Raw genomic sequence first — 15417 nt, 5'->3', positions numbered from 1 at the left:
GTATTAACATTTAATTTTTATGTCTCCTTGACCAAAACTGCAACATCTTAAAGTGTCCATCCACAACATAAAACATGATTCCTATCTAACGTGCTACCTACCTAAAATAATAATGATAATAATAATGATACATTTTATTTATAGGCACCTTTCTCAACACTCAAGGTCACTTTACAGACATCAGATAAAGCAACAAACAGATTAGCGATAGTAGCATAAAAGAAAAACCAACATAAGCAGTTGAAAAAGAAAAATGTTTTGATTATTGAGTTTAGGTGGAATAGACAAGACAGAAAAAGGTGAGTTTTAAGACAGGACTTGAACATGGGGAAGAGAGTCTATGGATCGGAGATCTGATGGGGGGGAATTACAGAGATGGGGACAGAATGACTGAATGCTCTAGCTCCCACAGACGACAGGTGAGCTTGTAGAGTGGACAGGAGGTCGGCTGAGGATGAACATAAGGAGCATGAGGATGTGCAGTATATAACCGAAGGAGATCTGACAGGTATGGGGGTGAGAGATTATGGAGGCTTTGAATGTGAGAAGTACAATCTTATAGATAAAGAGGAGATGGACTGGGAGCCAATGGAGTTATCTGAGGATGGGGGTAACATAATCTGTGAAGGGGGTTCTAGTGAGAATACGGGGAGCCGGGTCCTGAACCAGTTGTTGATGGGGGGATTTTTGAGGCAAACCAAACAAGAGACAATTACAATAATTTAAATGGGATGTAACTAAATCATGGATGAGAGTGGCCAGAGATAATTTTTTAAAAATTAAAAACTAAATTATTATTATTATTAAATTATTAAAAGTAGAAGGGTCTGAACCAGTTTTTTTTAAGAATGGGAGTAATAATTCCAATTTCCAAAGAGGATGGGACAATACCTATAGTAAGGAAGGTTGGAATAATATTGGTGATAAAAGTAGTCAAACTGATAAAAGTGCCCACAACTGTTAACCACAGTTGTGGGCAGGGGATCAAGTGAACATGAGGAGGGTCTCAATTTATAGATGATGTTGGAGATGTCATTAGTGGTTGGAAGTTGAAAGCTAGAGAGAAAAGAACAATGAGGGTAGGTAACAGTGAACAGAGGTTACAGCTAGGAGTAATACATTGAGTTTATAGCTGTTTCTGAATATTTTTAATGTTGAAAGTGAAAAAGGACATAAAACTATTACAAAGAGCAGAGGAATATATGTGTAATAGGAAAGAATACATGGGTCTGAGTATGCTCCTGATAGTGGAAAAAAAGGGCTTGGAAGTTTCTTTCCTCAGCATTTTAGGGATGAATAGTACATAGTTTTAGGAGATGATATGGCTTCTTGATAGTGAATTATGTGTGTGAGAAACATGTCCTTATGAATAGTGAGACCAGTTTTTTTGAACAAACGTTTCAGGGGGCGGCCCTTCAAAGGCCACCCTTCGTCCAGTCAAGCAGAGGAAATCAAGTTTGTAATCCTTGAGAAGATCACAGATGACCCTTGTTGGTAAGCGAGTGGATGTTGAGCAGCCTGAGGGAGATGATGCTGGTAGGACAAACTGTGTTAGCTATGTTAGCTAGTGCGTTGTGGTAGGCTGTGGGTCTGTCTGGCTTTCACGACGGACACCTGCATGTTGATCAGAAGGATGGTATGGGGTTCGTGCTGTCAATAGCAAAGCTCCGTTTAGAGCCTCTGTAGGTGCACTTACAACGAGGAGGAAGATGAGGGAAGTCGAGGCGAAGCCAGATAAAGCAGTGAAAGGAGAGTAATCAAGACTAGTAGTGTTATCCAGTTTTCCATGTCCATTGTGGGTGTAGGTGCAGACAAATGGAAAAATCCCAGTGGGTGCAGCAGCCAGGTGTAGGCAGGTAAACACAGGTATATGTCTTCCAGTGTGCAGCTACTGGTTCTACCAACCTGACCAATGTTTTGTTGTTGCTTTTTGTTGCTCTTTTTCTTTTCTCTCTCCACTTTCCACTCACCCCAACCGGTCAAGGCAGATGGTCGTCCACCCTGAGCCTGGTTCTGCTGGAGGTTTCTTCTGTTAAAGTTTTCCTCTCCACTGTTGCCTATGGCTTGTTTAAGGGGGAATTGTTGGGTTTTCTCTATACATCTCTTTACATATTCTGTAAAATGTCTTGAGATGACTTTGTTGTGAATTGGTGCTTTATAAATAAAGTTGAATTGAATTGAATTAATTTCAGTTGAGGGAGCAGCAGCAGCTAATCCCGCCAGCATCCACCCCCTGCCCACAAAGGAATGCTTTTAAAATGAAAGACCACCAACAGGAAATGAGGTTAGTTAATATTAAAGCTTTGCTAACAGAATCTCACTACATTGTGAACCAGGCTAGTAAACAGGAAGCAAACTGCTGAAGGATAAAAGTGTGTTTTAATGTATCTACATATGTCACAGTTCACGTCTTGGACTTTGTTTTCTTGCCCCCTCTGATCACTCTCACACACACCTGGTTTTAGTAGTAGTCACGTTTAGCACATATCATTTTTCTGTTAGTTTATATTCCTGTTGTAAGTTGGCTTTTGGACTGAGAATTAGTTTAAGTTTAGTTAATGACTTTTTCCTCATGTAGTTTGTTTCCATGCTCAGGTTTGATAGTAATCAATGTTTAGCTCCATTTTAGTTTTCTTTCTTCCTTTAGCTTTTTATTTTACATATGTTGTGTTAATGAGTAGTCTTCCTAGTCTCCCTTTTTTGGTCTCTAGTTCTGTTCCTGCTTAGTTCCTTTAGTTTCCAGAGAGACGTACATGTTCACCTTCCCTAGTATCTCCTTGTCTCATGTTTCTTGTGTTTAGTAATTATCTTCGTTTTGTTAACTTGCTTATTTGACTCTCCAGCCTGCTAATTATACAGATTGACCCCCCAAACTTACCGAACCTGCCTGACCTGATTTCTGTCCTGAACATTTTTCATTATGGATTACTGATTCTGGAATTATATGGTACCTTTGCTGTGATGTGATTTTTTGCATTACTCAGTTTCTTCCACCTCTGTAAGGAGATACAATCACTTGACACTGCCATTTTACCTCCTTCCCCACCCAACCACCTCCCCTGGTCTACAAGAAACCTCACGTTCATTCTCATGTGCCTTCTTGAAAGCATTTCCATTAACCAATAAGCCCAAAGAAATTTTAGTTTCATTTCATCATTCTATGACTCTGCACTCGCCTGTGTTTATTGATCCAGTGTGTTTCCTACTGGTCAGATTGACCAAGCACACAAGCACCTATTCATCCAGCCAGCAGCAACCCCCTTAACCCCCTGAACATTCAATAAAACATCTATCATTCAATCATTTGTCAGCTGCTCCTTTTGGTTCCAGAACAAACGGTTCTTCTCACAAATAGACCCTCACATTACCATGTCTGTTTGCATTTGGGTCAGAGTTTTTACCAAACATTGACAAAATATTTTAAAGGATAATATAAGTCTCAGCTGTCTCAGTTTGTTTCCTGTCTGTCAGCAGAAAGATCTGTACAGTGAGTGAACATATCAACTTTTCTGTGAGCAGCAGGATGTTAAACTGCACAGAATTGTCAAGCTAACCCCATTAGCTTTAAGAGAGTTTATCTCCATGCATGGACATATGGACCCTGTCAGCCCAGACTATGACACATCTGTCATATGGATAATAACCTGCCTTAGATGTAATGGGTGTTTGCACACAGAAAGATTAGTGAATATTCAATTCAATTCAATTCAACTTTATTTATATAGCGCCAATTCACAACAAAGTCATCTCAGGGCACTTTACAGAATAAAGTCAAGATTATAAAGATATATAAAGAGAACCCAACAATTCCCCCTGGAGCAAGCCATAGGCAACAGTGGAGAGGAAAAACTCCCTTTAACGGAAGAAACCTCCAGCAGAACCAGGCTCAGGGTGGACGGCCATCTGCCTCGACCGGTTGGGGTGAGTGGAAAGGGGAGAGAGAAAAGAACAGAGCAACAAAAGCAACAACAAAACATCTGGCAGATCGGTAGGATCAGTAGCTTCACGCTGGAAGACACACAGCTTCAAAGCCGGGGGACACCTGCAGAAAGTGACAGAGAGAGGGGGACAGAGGAGGACAAAGACAACTACGGGAGAGAACACACAGAGTTAATGACATACAGTGGTGACAATTGCGGGGTGAGAGGAGAGGAGAGATGGTCAAGAGGAGGAAAGGAGCTCAGTGCATTGGGGGGTGGGTCCCCCAGCAGTCTAAGCCTATAGCAGCATAACTATAACTAACTATATGCTTTATTAAAGAGGAAGGTTTTAAGCCGAGACTTAAAAGTAGAGAGGGTGTCTGCTTCCCGAATCTGAACTGGGAGCTGGTTCCACAGGAGAGGAGCTTGATAGCTAAAGGCTCTACCTCCCATTCTACTTTTGGAAATTCTGGGAACCACAAGTAGGCCTGCATTCTGAGAGCGAAGTGGTCTACTGGGATGATATGGTGCTATGAGGTCTTCTAAATATGATGGAGCCTGACCATTCAGAGCTTTATATGTAAGAAGCAGGGTTTTAAATTCTATTCTACATTTAATGGGAAGCCAATGGAGAGAAGCTAGTGAAGGTGAAATATGATCTCTCTTGCTAGTTCCAGTCAGCACTCTTGCTGCAGCATTTTGGATTAATTGCAGGCTCTTTAGGGAGTTACTGGGGCATCCTGAAAGTAGGGAATTACAGTAGTCCAACCTAGAAGTAACAAATGCATGGATCAGTTTTTCGGCATCACTTTGAGACAGGATGCTCCTAATTTTGGCAATGTTCCGTAGGTGGAAGAAGGTTCTAGAGATTTGTTTTATATGTGAGTTAAAGGACAGATCCTGATCAAACATAACTCCAAGGTTCCTTGCAGTAGTACTGGAGGCCAGACTTATGCCATCTAGAGTAACAATATAGTTGGACATCATATCTCTGAGATTTTTGAGCCCAAATACTATGACTTCAGTTTTGTCTGAGTTTAAAAGTAAAAAATTGTGGGACATCCAGGCCTTGATGTCTTGTAGGCTTGAAGCTTTATTAACTGATTATTTTCATCTGGTTCCATAGATAAATATAGCTGGGTATCATCAGCATAACATTGGAAATTTATGGAGTGTTTTCTAATAATGTTGCCTAAAGGAGACATATATAAAGTAAAGAGTATTGGTCCTAACACAGAGCCTTGTGGAACTCCATAGCTAACCTTTGTGTGCATGGAGGATTCATCATTAACATGAACAAATTGAAATCTATCAGACAGATAAGATTTAAACCAACCTAGTGCAGTTCCTGTAATTCCAATTTCATGTTCCAGTCTCTGTAATAAAATGTTGTGATCAATGGTATCAAATGCAGCACTAAGATCTAACAGAACAAGTATAAAGTTGAGTCCATTATCTGAGGCCATGAGAAGATCGTTGGTGACTTTTACCAGTGCTGTTTCTGTACTATGATGAACTCTAAATCCTGACTGAAAGTCTTCATACAAATTATTCCTATGAAGGTGATCACATAATTGTTTTGCGACTACTTTTTCAATTATTTTAGAAATAAAGGGGAGATTAGATATTGGTCTATAATTGGCTAAAACACCTGGATCAAGACAGGGTTTTTTAAGTAGTGGTTTAATTACAGCTACCTTATAGGCCTGTGGTACATAGCCTGTTTCTAAAGATAGATTGATGATATCTAATATGAACGTATCTATTAAGGGTAAAGCTTCCTTGAGCAGCTTAGTTGGAATAGGGTCTAGCAGACAGGTTGTTGGTTTAGATGAGGTAATAATTGAAGTTAGCTCAGAGAGATCTATGGGTAAAAAGCAGTCTAACAGGGAGTGGGGCCTTATTGATGACTCTAGCACTGTTGAACATGAAGATCTATCTGTAATTTTTGGGGGGAGGGGGTCAGGTGAGACAGTTTAGTTTGACTGATAATTATGGATGCAGGTCTGCTAAAATCAAGAAATGTGGTGACCTCCGTGCTCTGTAACTGTAGCTCCCCTCCTATTGACTTAATCCTCATTTATGGATAAAATGGGTTCTTTAACTCACTGAAAATCACCTGTTTAAATGAATCATTTGTAAATGTTTAAATCTTTTATTCTTGTTAAAAACACTAAAACAGAATATTACATTCAAACAAAAAGCAAATCAAATATGAATATTATGTTTTTGTTCCAGCATAAACAATTTTACAGTAAAAAAACAAAATTAACATTTAGAAAAGAGCAGCTTTTTATATTGCTGCCATGTTACACTTTCCATACTCTTTTAGTTATATGATTTTCATTTCCTCTCATGTCTCCACTGTCCCCGTCTAATATACCCAAAGTAATAGTTTGGTTAAAAAAGCAAAATATTTCAAGTTAAGTTCTTTTGTAATTATGACAAATAAGCATAAGAGGAATTACTGTGCAGTTTTGAGGTCAGGCTTAGTGATAACAGTGATGTCATCATACTCATCCATGGAGATGACTGGCTTGTTTCCTGTACATGGCAAAAGGAAATTACAATGATTTAACACACAAGGGTAAAAATTGATTTAGTTGAAATTGTGGTTATTCTGAGCATTTTTAGAAGCTAACATCATATCTGCTGTTTGACTTTGTGGTTGGCTGTACAACATTGGCAGGAATAGCAAAAATAGAGTCACCATAACAACTTCTATGGGTAATACTGCCAATAAAAATGTAACCTAGTGCTAGGTGTGTGTGTGTGTGTGTGTGTGTGTGTGTGTGTGTGTGTGTGTGTGTGTGTGTGTGTGTGTGTGTGTGTGTGTGTGTGTGTGTGTGTGTGTGTGTGTGTGTGTGTGTGTGTGTGTGTGTGTTAGCTACCCATCTTTCTGCAGCACATCACCATCACAATGGTGCAGATCCAGTATGGACAGGAGGCCATGAAACTGATCACAAACATAAGAGGAGAGGAAGAGACTTTGTCATCAGTGGTATTGAAGGTTGTAGCACTGTAGAGAGCAGTGGTGGTTGTAGATGATGTGGTGGTGTGAGGAGCAGAGGTTGTAGGAGGATCTGTAGACAGAGGAGGAGAATCTGGTTCAGCGATCAGTTTATTATCAGGTCAGCAGGTTAGTTCATATCTTTAAACAGGAAGTGATGTCAGTGTCCTGACCTCTGACCCTCAGTCTGCTCTGAGGAGATTTTCCATAGGCATCAGTAGAACATGAGTAGAGACGTGCATCAGACCATTGGACTTTGTGGATGGTGAACATGATCTTAGGGTCAGATACAAGTTTGTTTCCATTAACTAAGTAATAAGCTTTCACTTTGTCGCCATTTCTCTTTCTACAGCTCAGAGTGACATCACTTCCTGTCAGCACAGGAAGTGCAGGGATCTCCAGGATCAGAGGACCATCTGAACAACACAAACAGAGACATATAGAGACAGAGTTACACCAACAGACCAGAGTCATATACATGTGTTGTGTTGCAGCAGTTAGTTTCTGTACCAGTTACAGTGATGGTGACCTGGTTGCTCTTCTGTCCAGAACTGGTCCCACACCAGTAATCTGTACTGAATTTTGTTGAGACATCAAGGACACAGGAGGAACCATCCAACCGTCCAAAGTATGAACCAGCTGCTCCACACTCCTCAGTCTGTCCTCCTCTGGTCCTCTTCACTGTCCATCCATCAACTGTCTGTCCGTCTTCTACACAGCTCAGAGACACTGGAGGACCTCTGGTGAAGAACTGCTGAAGGTTTGGACTGAACATCAGAGACACTAGAGGACACAGAGACAGAATAAATGTCTGTGTATTGTTGGAGTGTCAGTGCTTGTTTTCACCTCCATCATCTCACCTGCAGAAACAGTGAGTCCAGACAGCAGCAGGAGGACAGACACACCTGGAACAGGAGGCACAGGTCACTAAAATGGACACTATGGGGCACAGGACAAAATTAAATCACAATGAAACCAAAGCAGTTTTGATAACAGCTGAGTGAACAAACCAAATATTAACCTTCATGTTTAAACATGTTCTGATAAGTTGTAATAACAAAGTTGTTGAACAATGTGTGAATTTAATGTTTGGGAAATAGAGCAGAACTTGTAAAACTAGACCAGTCTGTGACACATTAATGTTGTTTCTTGTTTTTAAGCCCTCAGTTCCTCAATGCACCAGTTTTCACATCATGCTCCATCAGAGCTGATCTCCAGCTCCTGACGTCCACACGGCCTCATGGCAGAACAAAGAACTGTGCATTTCTCACTTCATTTCTTTAAGATAAGATCAAACTTTATTGATCCCACGTGTACTCGTTAAGCAGCTCACAGGAACCATATAAAGTGCATAAAGCATTTTCAAAGTATTTACATAACTGAAAAGTGGAACATACAATACAGTGCATCTCCATTATGTGTGAGAGAGGAACAGCTAAGCAATTATGCATGAAGCAGCATTAATATTCATCAATAATTAAAAATGTTCTGTAGATGATCTACAGTAGAGCTAAATCTTTTTCTGTGCAGCAAACAGTTAATGGAATGAAGCTCAGTGTTAGTCCACTAACATAAACCCTGTCACTGTCTCCAAAAGTCAAGATTCTGTTTCCTCTATTGTTTCTACTGTGTCAAGCTCCCATTTAAACTTCATGCTGTTTAGTGGCCTAGTTATCATAAAGCATTTATGCCTCATATGTATTTGCCTATAAAACTGTCATTAATACCAGAACCAAATGATAGTCGAGTGAAGTTGATGGGTGGGTGGCTGCACATTTTAAGTCTCTTTGAACAATTGCTGGTCTAATGTAAGTTTTTCATACAGGTTTACTTAGATTTTGCCTTAGTGATTCTTCAGTTTTGTCACCACATCATTGTCCTTGTCACTTCATAAGTTTTCTACTGCTGCTCATGCGCCATTTTCCTCTACAGTAGACACGTGGAGAGACAGATGAGTTTAAACAGTTTGTACCCATTAACTAAGCATTTTTACATGTTTTTTCAAAATTAATTGACAGACTTGGTGATATTTACTTGTTAAAACCTGAAATCTGCTTTAACCGGTCAATATTGTATCAATAACTTTAGCAAAGTGTTAGGATTTCAAATCCTTCCTGTCAATTAGAGAAAAAACATCTATTTATTGTGGTGGCTGTTATTTAGCTAACACCATTCAAAGTTTGCCTCTGTGGTCGAGCGAGGTAAGCAATGAATAGAGAGAGGGAGCACAGGTTGGGAGAACAAAGCTGTAAATAAATAAGTTTCCTTCATATGCTTAGTTTTTATTTATTTCAGTCAGTGCAGAATTCTAACCTCTGTTCCTCTTGAAGAGACATTCATGGCCCATTAAGACCTGCACTCAAGAGAGCAGCTCAGAAGGTCCAAGAGGAGCAACCTGTGAAACTTTGATCAGGTCCATCTGTGTCACCTCAGGGCAGGTTCCCCTAACAGTAGCTGAGTGTCTCAGTTTATCAGCTTTTAGTCAAAGAAAAAGGGCTGTTTCTAGCCTAACTATGGTAGTTTTAATTTGTCTAATGTGATGCTAAACTAAATATATTTGAATAGAGTTATGTCACACAAAGTATTTGAAAACCAGACTTTAAATGTTAATTGACTGTTGTTGGCAGTTTCACAATTTTCAACAATTGAGGATCAGATGAATTAATGAAGATATTTCTGTTGCAGCATCACTTTAGACATTGTACAAGCTTTAAATCAATAGACCAGTGACTTGAATATGTTTACAGTAATAATCCATTACAGACCGTGAGGTTCAGCTTGGTGAGCTCTGCTGAATGTGAGCATGTCTTTAAACATTTGGAATGATAGAAAACCTTGGCTGATGGTATTACTGTTCAAAGAGAATGTGTCTTTAAGGCCCCTATCCAGGCCCTGGGAGGTGATGTGTATGTTTCATGAGTCATTGACATGTCAGTGCACCATACTGTAGGGTTTAGGGTTTAGGATTAGTACTGATCAGCCTCCATGGCTCAGTTCACCTGTAAACCTCAGTTTAAGAAGCAACAAATTAGGATGATAGTAGCACAAGACTCAAAATCAGTCCACACTTTGCTTCCTGCTCTCTAGTCAGCGACAGCTTTGCTTCACCAGGTGTGTTTAGTCCATAAGAATATGGAAGCTACCATCTTAGATGATGGTGGAGGTAGAAAAGTTATGTGGTATCTCTCAGATTCTGACTGACTGAATGCACCTTACGCAGAAAACTAGCAGTGAGTTGTGCTGGGATGAATTAAAAACAAGCAGGGACCCGTGAGGACCAGGATCGAGAACTAGTGCAGGTGTAACAGGGACACAGTTTCTGAATAAGATGTTTCTGGGGACTGATTCAAATCAGGGACAAGCAAGAAAGAAGGTTTCATCTGCTTCTATTGTACTGAAGTTGAAATCTGAAACCCAGGTGCATAAAATTAAAATAGTGATTATGATTAATCAGACACTGCTATAGGGACGTGAGACATATGCATCCACAATCCCACCTCCCCAAACCCACTGCAGACATCTTACCACTCATGGAAGCTCCATGAGGCCCATATTAACAGCAGCTCCCTGAAACCTGCACATTCACTGCAGTGTCACAAAAATAAATGGTTCCTTTAATCTTCTTGTAGAATCATCACTCGCCTTTGCTTTATGTAAAAAAGTAAATTGATCCATGAATTTGATGATTTGTGTGACTTCTACTAAAAGTGTAAGCTCTTATTTTGTATTCTTCTAATGGGGAAGCTGTAATATAGTTAGTGAACTACTGCAGAACAGAATGTGTTGCCTGGTATAGTGCTGAACATTGGAACAGTACAAGGCAGGAGTCACAATTCTTTGTGTTAAACAGGATCAAGTCATTAGAGAAGCTCTTTAATGACAAATGCTGAGGATTTAATGCAATTTGTATTTGTCAGAATTTTCCTGGACCCCTTGTGTACCTCAGACTGAACCAAGAGATGGAAACAAAATATGGTGAAAACTACACTACAGTATGAAATGCATCCAAGCCAATGCTAAAGTAGGTAGGTTTCATTATTTCTCTGGGCACAGTTTCACACTGTTTGTTAAGATGGCATTTAGCTTTTAATGTGTTTCAGAAACAATTGTAAACCTAATTTGAAAAAAACAATGTGTTATCAATATAATTTATTAGTTCCAACTTAGTTCCAGTTCTCTTTACAGTGCAGCTGCTTAGGGCAGCAACATGGCCAGAGCTGGCTGAAATAAGAATAAACATTGTCATGTCGGTGAAGAATCTCAGTCATCCAGAAATGTTTCTCTACTTATCCAAGCAGCTGCTTCAGTCTGAATAAAGTGGCTGTTGAACCCAGTTATATCCTCCAGAGTAGCCTTTGTTCCACACTGGCCTGAATAGGCTCATTAACATCACCATTTTACCTGCCAACAAAGGAAGATGCACAGTTGTCCTGAACACTGAGAATTACCAGAATTAAGTCACCACACTCACACATATAAGAAAAATGCAACCGCAAGGGGGCACAAGCCAGTGTCTTCTTGTACCAGTCCCAAGTCTGGATAAATGCGGAGGGTTGTGGCAGGAAGGGAATCCGACGTAAAACACATGCCAAATCAAACATGCGAATCGTGACAAAGACTTCCATACCGGATCGGTCGGGGCCCGGGTTAACACCGACCGCCACCGGTGCTGTTGACCTACAGGGTACCGGTGGAAATTGGACTACTGTTGGTAGTCGTTATGGAGTAGTTATGAACCACAGGTAGGATGTGAGTTAGAAGAGAAGGAGAAATTCTGGAGCGAGTTAGATGAAGTGATGCAGAGTATCTCCAGAGGTGAGAGAGTGGTGATTGGTGCAGATTTCAATGGGCATGTAGGTGAAGGGAACAGAGGTGATGAGACTGTGATGGGCAGGTTTGGTCTTCAGGACAGGAACACAGAAGGTCAGATGGTGGTTGACTTTGCAAAGAGGATGGAAATGGCTGTAGTAAAAACTTTCTTCCAGAAGAGGCAGGAACATAGGGTGACGTATAAGAGCGGAGGTAGAAGTACTCAGGTGGACGACATCTTGTGTAGATGCTGTAATCTGAAAGAGATCAGTGACTGTAAAGTGTTGGTAGGGGAGAATGTAGCCAGACAACACAGGATGGTGATGTGTAAAATGATGCTGGTGGTGAGGAAGAAGAAGAGGACAAAGGCAGAGCAGAGGACGAAGTGGTGGAATTTGAAAAAGGAATAATGTTGTGTAGTTTTCAGGGAGGAGCTGAGACAGACTCTGGGTGGTTTGGAGGTGCTTCCAGATGACTGGACTACTACAGCTAATTTGATCAGGGAGACAGGTAGGAGGGTACTCGGTGTGTCATCTGGAAAGAGGAAAGTGGACAAGGAGACTTGGTGGTGGAACGAGGAAGTTCAGGAGTGTATACAGAGAAAGAGGTTAGCTAAGAAGAAGTGGGACACTGAGAGGACTGAAGAGAGTGGACAGGAGTACAGGGAGATGCACCGTAAGGTGAAGGTAGAGGTGGCAAAGTCCAAACAAAGAGCATATGAGGACTTGTATGTTAGGTTGGACACTAAAGAGGGAGAGGTGGATTTGTACAGGTTGGCCAGACAAAGAGATAGAGATGGGAAGGATGTGCAGCAGGTTAGTGAGAAGACATTGTGAATATATCGGTAGAAGGATGCTGAGGTTGGAGCTGCCAGGCAGGAGGTCTAGAGGAAGACCAAAGAGGAGATTTATGGATGTAGTGAGGGAGGACATGAAGTTAGTTGGTGTGAGTGAAGAGGATGCAGAGGACAGAGTTAGATGGAGGCACATGATTCGCTGTGGAGACACCTGAAAGAGAACAGCCCAAAGGAAAAGAAGAAGAAGACTCACACATATGAGAAAAGAAAAGAGAAGCCACGACAACTACTAGAAAAAGGTTATAGGCTGCTTAAAATTGCTGGAAAGAGACCATGCCATCAATAGGGTGACCTACAACCGCCTTTATCCAGGAGTAGCCCATCCTTGCAATATTGACTTCCTAAGATACACAAGTAAGGGCCACACCCCAGACCCTTTGTTAGCAGCATGAACTCAGTAACTTACAACATCACAAAATACTTTGCCGCCATCCTATTACCATTAGATGGACACACTGATCACCACATACAAGATTTTGCAGCCAGGGTCAGAGAACTAAACCGGACACTGTTGAAAACATATTATCCTTTGATGTCACTTCCCTCTTCACCAGCCACCCCACCACTGATGCCCTGACAGTCAATAGGAAAAGACAAGAAGAGGACCACACCCTGCACAGCAGAAGCAACCTCAATCCAGATCAGATCTGCTCCTTCCTGGACTTGTATCTGAAAACCACATGCTTCACCTACAGAGCGGACTTCTAAAGACAGAAACATGGCTGTACCATGGGTTCTCCAGTGTCACCTGTTGTTGCCAACCTATACATGGAGGAAGTGGAAAAGAAAGCACTCAACTCCTTCCCAGGGACGGCTCAGTTCCGATATGTAGCTGACACCTGGTTAAAAACCAAGATCCAGGAGCTATGGTTTGACTCCCACCACCCACTGTAACACAAACTAGTTGTCATCAGGACCCTTCACCACAGGGACATCTGAACACAACTCTTAAGCCCTGCTGTTATCCTAAGTGGGCCTTAAACAAGATGGCATTTAGATCCAACAGAAGGATGATGGACAGAGCAGAAACCCAGAGTCAGGAAGGAAAAAGCTGGTGATTCCTTACATGGCTGAAGGGTCAGAGAAGGTCAAAAGGATCTTCAGAAAACACCACCACCTTAAACTTACCCTGAGGCTTCTGTGCCAAACCCTAACCGTTGTTGTTTCTTGTTCTCCCTAAGACTAATGTAGCTTTTTGTGCAGATAAAGTTGTTCCTGTCATGTCAAAGGTGAAGCTCCTGGAGCGTCCAATACTGACGCCAAAGGACATACAAAGCGGCACAATTTGACACCTTAGGAACCGTCACTATCTGACTCTGATGGGACATGTTGGAGGAAGCCAGCGTATCCAGAGGAAACTCACACAAGCACAGGGAGAACATGCAAACTCCACACAGAAAGTCAGCTCCATCTTCTATGCTGTGGTTTGATGGGGCAGCAACATGAAGGTGGCAGACAGTAACGGACTAGACAAACTAATAAGGAGATCTGGTTCTGTTCTGAGGGAGAAGCTGGACCCTCTGCATGTTGTGGCTGAGAGGAGAATGTTGTCCAAACTCCTCTCAGTCCTGGACAATCCCTCCAAACCACTGCACTGTGTGCTGGCTGCACAGAGGAGACTGATCACAGAACAACACAGAAGATTAAACTGTTCACTTCATCCACCTTCTGATCCAATTTTAAAGTAAAATTAATATTTACCTTCTTTATCTTATGTAGTTTTTAGTTGTATTTCAGTAGTTTGTATTTGTTCATTTGTATATGTGGTTTTGGTTTGGTTGAGTTGCTTTTCCTTTCTTTTCTACTTTTCCTGCAGAGACCAGCTGTAACAAGGAAACACAATTTCACTATGGGATCAATAAAGTGGTTTAATCTTGAATCTTGAATCTTGAATACATGTACCGTGGACAGAGAACTCACTAAAGATTTAAGATTGAAGATTCAGACTACTTTATTGATCCTATAGGGAAATTGTGTAAAACACAAAATGTTCTAGTTAATGTTAACCATTCTTTGTGTGTGAAACCCCAGGTGGCTCAATGTCTCACGGTCTTACAATAAACTGTAAATGACAATGAAAAGATCATTAAACAGGTTTTCTGTGACCTCAGAATTCTAGGGAAAGACCAAATCCTTCCATGTCTCGTATTGGACATCTGACGGCTTTCTGTGATTGTACACTTGCTTGTATGTTGTAATATAAAATGTTAAATTATCCGAATGTCTATTTCTATTTATTCCTGTAATTTTATGTTTTCTGGAAAAAAATCCGTAAAGATTCACTTTGGCAGTGACTTGTGTTTAGATGAAAGTGTCTGCTTCAGTTTTAAGATTATTGACCAAGATCAATGAACAACAGGTAATTTTATATCCTGTTAGTGTAGCAGAGCTTTTTGCTTCACTACTGTTGACGTCTACATTACAGTATTTCACTGCATGAGAGTAAAATGATTAATAGAGAAGTTTTGGTTCATGAGGATCCTAAGAAAACATGCAGTGAGCCTGGTGGATTACAGTATGATAGAAACTAGTGAGCACAGCACGTTATCTAAATATTAACTTCTTTTGACCATTTGGACAATAACCAGCAGATGAAGCTCTGACTGTGTCACTGTTTTAGCTCAGGCTCAGTTTCACTTGTGTGTTTTCTCTGTTATGAATGAAGGAAGAAGTTTGACTCACCGAGGAGCAGAGACACAGGTGGAGACTTCATGTTATCTCGATGACGACTGAACAGCAAATAAAGGACTTCAGACTTAACACTTCCTGTTTCCACTCAGCACCATCATTGGCTGTGCTTCATGTCATCATGCTGATGTGTC

General features: G+C 40.9%; 1 protein-coding gene across 2 annotated transcripts; it reads right to left on the bottom strand.

Annotated features, from left to right (window-relative positions):
• Positions 1-6158: 6158 nt before the first annotated feature.
• On the bottom strand, positions 6159-15318 carry LOC137137362 (uncharacterized). 2 transcript variants are annotated; one of them, XM_067523541.1, is made up of 7 exons: positions 15278-15314; positions 14297-14418; positions 7791-7835; positions 7441-7713; positions 7104-7346; positions 6812-7003; positions 6159-6464 (listed from the first exon to the last, which is right to left on the bottom strand). In XM_067523541.1, exons 4-7 carry the CDS (start codon positions 7703-7705, stop codon positions 6385-6387), a joined length of 780 nt encoding a protein of 259 aa, XP_067379642.1. In that variant the 5' UTR covers positions 7706-7713; positions 7791-7835; positions 14297-14418; positions 15278-15314; the 3' UTR covers positions 6159-6384. The 2 variants fall into 2 exon arrangements, with proteins under 2 accessions (XP_067379642.1, XP_067379641.1); XM_067523540.1 differs by lacking the exon at positions 14297-14418 and having other exon boundaries at positions 15278-15318.
• Positions 15319-15417: the final 99 nt, after the last annotated feature.

Source organism: Channa argus, chromosome 12 (genome assembly GCF_033026475.1).
Source record: "Channa argus isolate prfri chromosome 12, Channa argus male v1.0, whole genome shotgun sequence".
Classification (NCBI taxonomy): domain Eukaryota; kingdom Metazoa; phylum Chordata; class Actinopteri; order Anabantiformes; family Channidae; genus Channa; species Channa argus.
Note: the sequence above shows the minus strand (reverse complement) of the source record. Positions and strands in the feature narration are given on the sequence as shown.